Source organism: Tachypleus tridentatus, chromosome 3 (genome assembly GCF_004210375.1).
Source record: "Tachypleus tridentatus isolate NWPU-2018 chromosome 3, ASM421037v1, whole genome shotgun sequence".
NCBI lineage: Eukaryota > Metazoa > Arthropoda > Merostomata > Xiphosura > Limulidae > Tachypleus > Tachypleus tridentatus.
The window spans coordinates 99,209,978-99,215,977 of NC_134827.1; the positions used below are offsets into that span (position 1 = coordinate 99,209,978).

General features: G+C 34.3%; 1 protein-coding gene across 2 annotated transcripts; it reads right to left on the reverse strand.

The window, feature by feature from the left end:
* Positions 1 to 385: 385 nt before the first annotated feature.
* Positions 386 to 5,156, reverse strand: LOC143247581 (uncharacterized). Of its 2 annotated transcripts, none has more exons than XM_076495884.1 (4): positions 4,790 to 5,156; positions 3,578 to 3,973; positions 2,852 to 3,067; positions 386 to 672 (listed from the first exon to the last, which is right to left on the reverse strand). In XM_076495884.1, exons 1-4 carry the CDS (start codon positions 4,893 to 4,895, stop codon positions 401 to 403), a joined length of 990 nt encoding a protein of 329 aa, XP_076351999.1. In that variant the 5' UTR covers positions 4,896 to 5,156; the 3' UTR covers positions 386 to 400. The 2 variants fall into 2 exon arrangements, with proteins under 2 accessions (XP_076351999.1, XP_076351998.1); XM_076495883.1 differs by having other exon boundaries at positions 3,569 to 3,973; positions 4,790 to 5,125.
* Between the last annotated feature and the right edge of the window lie 844 nt (positions 5,157 to 6,000).

The following is a 6,000-nucleotide window of genomic DNA, read 5'->3' on the forward strand; positions in this document are numbered from 1 at the left end:
TTAAAACAGATGTATATACACATAAGAAACTGATGTAATTTAAATATCAAATAAAGTTCACAAACCTTAATAGAGATTTCTCAGAAGAATACAATGTATCACCCCGATTTTTCTAATTCACTACTGTTCTTTTTTTTGTCTTTCCCATCACACGAGAATTTGCAGTTTTGATGACTCAGTAAACTGCCCGTTGCCCAAGAGTTCAGAAATTTTATCCATTAATGAATGTTTTGTCTTTTTTTACAACAAAAATCGGGCATTTTAAAATAAGTCATATCCTAGCAACTGAATTTTTAAGTTGAATGCATATTTATTGAGTTCAAAAAAACAGATTTTCAAAATATTTCACATTGACAGAATATCAAAGTTAATAATTAACTTGTTGTAAAGAATACAAGTGTTACAATGTTTTCTTCACACAATCATATATATATAGGAAAATTAAATAAACAGTACATTGTATAGTGATATAGATATAATTGTGTGTGTTCATTCCTCTTTTGTAAGTTTCATTGATTATAATCATAGTAATATTATTAGCAACAGCAGTAAAAGTAAAAATATTCCCAGTAGATAAAGAAGTTAATATTAGAACTACACACTCACCTGTAAAACAGATTCCAGCAGCAATAACTCCAAATATAGAAGCTGCACTACATCCTGCTACAATTGCTTAATATAAAAAAACAGACATTCAAAAACATGTTTCTTGTTTCTCCAATGACATTTCACATTTACATAATATCAATCCAAACGAGTAAACACTTAAAACAACTTGTAAACAATATGCTACTTACTGATCTCTTTAATATTTTGACAAATTAATTTATTTTAAATTTCAATGTTAAAAATAAATGAATTTGTAGTTATTTAGAATATCATTAATTTTTCATGAGAATGAGAAATTAATTTTTTAATAAATAAAATTGACCGTATATTTATTAAAGCAAAATAAAAACAGACATTTCTAGTTTACAAATATAAAGTGGTTGGCTGGTCAAGACCTAAAGCGAGATATTTTGTCTAGAAATATTTTGTTGTCTTTCTGTACTGATGTAACTTAGTGAACATAAATTGTTTACATCTACAATTGAAACAAAAGTAAGGTAAAAAAGATCTTAATAATACACTAACAGATATTCTGAATCATTTATGTAAACTGCACAAAGATGAAATTTGAAGGCTGATGTTCCTGTTAAAACAACAGTAACTGAAAAAAAAATGTACAGAAAGAAATCATTCATAGAAATTAGAAGATGATGCAGAATTTGTTGCTATGGCAATGCATGGGCAATATACATACAACCTTGTGATTTTCTCACTCAATTGATTTCTACTTTCTCAATTTTCTTCCATTAGTGTTGTAAATCCATCTGGCAAAGAAGTCGGAAGATTGCAAGTTAAGCAAACTTTACACGACAAGGTGGTACTTCAGCCTGCACAAGTTAAGCAAACCTTACACGGCAAGGTGGTACTTCAGCCTGCACAGGTTAAGCAAACCTTACACGGCAAGGTGGTACTTCAGCCTGCACAGGTTAAGCAAACTTTACACGGCAAGGTGGTACTTCAGCCTGCAGAAGTTAAGCAAACCTTACACGGCAAGGTGGTACTTCAGCCTGCACAAGTTAAGCAAACTTTACACGGCAAGGTGGTACTTCAGCCTGCACAAGTTAAGCAAACCTTACACGGCAAGGTGGTACTTCAGCCTGCACAAGTTAAGCAAACCTTACGACAGGTGGTACTTCAGCCTGCACAAGTTAAGCAAACCTTACACGGCAGGTGGTACTTCAGCCTGCACAAGTTAAGCAAACCTTACGGCAAGGTGGTACTTCAGCCTGCACAAGTTAAACAAACCCTTACACGACAAGGTGGTACTTCAGCCTGCACAGTTAAGCAAACCTTACACGGCAGGTGGTACTTCAGCCTGCACAAGTTAAGCAAACCTTACACGGCAAGGTGGTACTTCAGCCTGCACAAGTTAAGCAAACCTTACACCAGGGTGGTACTTCAGCCTGCACAAGTTAAGCAAACCTTACACGGCAAGGTGGTACTTCAGCCTGCACAAGTTAAGCAAACCTTACACGGCAAGGTGGTACTTCAGCCTGCACAAGTTAAGCAAACCTTACACGGCAAGGTGGTACTTCAGCCTGCACAAGTTAAGCAAACCTTACACGCAGCAGGTGGTACTTCAGCCTGCACAAGTTAAGCAAACCTTACATGGCAGGTGGTACTTCAGCCTGCACAAGTTAAGCAAACCTTACGGCAAGGTGGTACTTCAGCCTGCAGAAGTTAAACAAACTTTACACGGCAGGTGGTACTTCAGCCTGCACAAGTTAAGCAAACCTTACACGGCAAGGTGGTACTTCAGCCTGCACAAGTTAAGCAAACCTTACGGCAGGTGGTACTTCAGCCTGCACAAGTTAAGCAAACCTTACACGGCAAGGTGGTACTTCAGCCTGCACAAGTTAAGCAAACCTTACACGGCAAGGTGGTACTTCAGCCTGCACAAGTTAAGCAAACCTTACACGGCAAGGTGGTACTTCAGCCTGCACAAGTTAAGCAAACTTTACACGGCAAGGTGGTACTTCAGCCTGCACAAGTTAAGCAAACTTTACATGGCAAGGTGGTACTTCAGCCTGCACAAGTTAAGCAAACTTTACATGGCAAGGTGGTACTTCAGCCTGCACGTTTCTTTCTGCCTTAATACATCCATATTTAAATGATATTAAAATAATAAGTTCAAATCTAAAGAAAAATTTGAATAAGTCAATTATGGTGCTGATTAGAAGACATGAAAATGTATGCAACAATAATAAAAGGTTAAACAAATTTTTTGTATGTAGTAGCTCACCTACGAAATATATGTCACTAATTGGAGACTTGGACTCATTTTCTTTAAGATTGACATCATGGTGAGATAATACTGGCAGCTTCTCAGGTTCTTCTGACTCTGGTTGAATATTCAACCTGTTTGTTTTAAGATGAGAAATTCCCAGAGAAGGGAGTGGAGACATTTTCTCAGCATTAAATGTTGACTGAATTTCATTTTTTTGAGATCCAAATGTACCTAAAGTAGGAAAATAAAAATGTGTTATTAAATTTTCCTTGAAAATAAATTGAAAAAAGATTTGTAAAGTTCACATACACCACAATTTTTTCTTTTAATTTTTTTACAACTCAAAATAAATATTAAAAATGCTAATCTCTTTCTAATAGTTAAATTATTACCTCAAAATATAACAATTTTTTCATAATTGTTTAAATATTTTTTTTGCTGTAAATTTCATAAAAAGCTTGCTATAAAGGGATTCTTAACAGATTGTTATTTTATCCTTATAACAAAATGAAATGAAACAAACACAGAGGTAATAACATTATACAACACACAAAAAAGATTTAAATATAACCATTCTTACATTGCTTTCATGTTTGTAATAATTTTAGTATTTTGTGTCGTACTTTGGCACATCTGTCAGCTTGTAAAGTTTTATCATCACCAATGCAACTTTCAAAGTATTTACTACAAAATTAAAACATAAAATTTATGTCAAATATTTAAAACTCTTACCTAACTCACCAAGGTACTCTTCTTTCTCGACATCGGCAACTCTTTTTGGGGGATAAACTTTCACAGATATGTGACCAGCTGGATGATTCATTTTAATTTTATCATGTTTTTCAATTGCATTCCCATAATTTCTAGCTTGATTTCTACTTAAAGACACCCAAGGTTGAGCACTTCCATCATCATTTTTAAATTTGTTTTGCTTCATCTTTGGTCTACCAAAATACAAATCTGCTAAAACCCTTTCTTGGAGATATGGACTTTTAATTGTATCCGAATATTGGCTAGGATGATTTACCAGAAAATCATTTTGATAAAGTTGTGATGCATATTCTGGATAGTTTGTGATCTGGTGTTTAGTGACTGCAGCCTGAATATTAGAAACTCTTCTTTGATATGGAAAGTACTCTGAAAATTCAAGATTACAAAAGCTTTTAATTTTAAAATACAAAGTGCAGTTGCAATAATTCGTTACCTGTTAGCTACAACGTGTACAAATTATGAAGCTAATACACATATAAATAACAAGTTTTATGTCTTCCCAGTTATTTTAAATATTGTAAATTACACAAAGAATGTTTACACGTTAAAAAACTATAACATTTCTAACCATTATTTTAATGCAAGATTACACAGCTTATAAATTACAACATATATAAAAACCCACTCATCAAAACACCTGTACCTTGAAAACAACTATTCACATCCATTTATATATTTTCTATTAACTTCAATATTTTCATTAGATCCTAAGAACATAGTTAAGATAGATAATAATAATTATTAGTATATCAGGATAAAAAGACAGAACAAAATTACATTAAAATAATCCACTTTTACTATTGGGAATCACAGTATTATATTTCATTTATACTTGAAATAATTACTATTAACATTACAGTTGGCTTGTTTGAAAAGGTACCAAACAGTAAACTTCTGTCACTCTTCTAAAATGACATAAACTGCTACATTTTTCTTATTTTTTATCTATTTTTATACGATCTATCTTTCGTGTTGGTCAATATCGACCTAAGCCTACACACAATTTAAAAAGAGGTTACGTTTTAAAAAGCGTGACACTAGAATAACGTCGTTTTCGATTAATCTAGCCTAATTTTTAATCATATAATTTACAGTAAAAATAATATTAACGTTTGACTTTACTGGCACTAGGGCTAAAACAGGTTTCACCGACAATGTATGCGTCACCCAAACATATGGTACCTGAATTTCGGACAAAATTTCCAAGTGTTGGTCTACCGAACAGTCCCAGCATTAGAACTGGGAGTGCAAATCGGGCGAATAATAATACCCGCCCGGCCAGGCTCATGGCTAAACACGGTCCCTTCCGCCGGGCGGTTAAGACAGGTCTGGAACTGGTCACTTTTAGAAATTTGGTCTTGAAAATATAACACCTTTTCCACCGTAGGAATGTCAACCTAAAATTTTGAAAGCACAACGCCGTTGTTGAATTAGCTTCAACTACACGAGTTGATACTGTTAATCAAATCAAGTTTTATCTTGCCATGCGCGTCAGTTACGTCAATAACCGTTTCCTAGGAAACTGTTTCATTTTGTGCTTCTCTCTTGCAACAGGCGTGACATTTAACTCACACAGTAAAAAGACTGACTGATTATTTAATATTTTAGTGCATTTCAAGACCGTTCGTAGAAAGTCAACTAATAACTATTTGTTTAACCAATGTTGTTTAGTCTAAATCGAGTAGAACCTACGGAAGTGCAGAGCATATCCCTTTATACATTTAGCAACATAAAGGATATATTTTTCCACAATCCCACAAAATTTCTACCTCTCATTAGTTCGCCTTTCCAAGATTCTACAAAGTTTACTGTTGAAAAATAATTACGTAGCTACTACCACAAGGACATGGCCGCACCCCACTGAACCAAGGTAATGGGCGCTCTCTAAAGGGGAAAGGTGTGTGTGTTTGTGTATGTGTTTTCTTATAACAAAGCCATATCAGGCTATCTGCTGAGCCTACCGAGGAGAATCGAGCCCCTAATTTTAGCGTTGTAAATCCTCAGACTTACCGCTGTGCTAGCGTGGGGCTGAAGGGGGAAAGAAAAGAGTGGTTTTCATCATCTCTCCGAAACCATAACATTACAATGCGAAATAAACTAATAACTAAAAATACAAATGACGAAATGTACTATTACATTACAAATAGTATACGCTTGAAATATGCTATGCTCTATCCATATTCTAAGAATGATTCTAATAATTGATATGTTACGTGCAACTCGTACGTTCTGAAGAAAGAATGCTAGCTTTAAAAACATGAAAAGGAACAAATGAGATAAGTAGTCGGAGTGATTTAAAAACCTAGCAAGAGAACGAGATTAAATACTGTAATAACAGAATTTCAATTATTATCAATTCACCCGAGATTTGTATTGTAATTTTAAGTCACCGC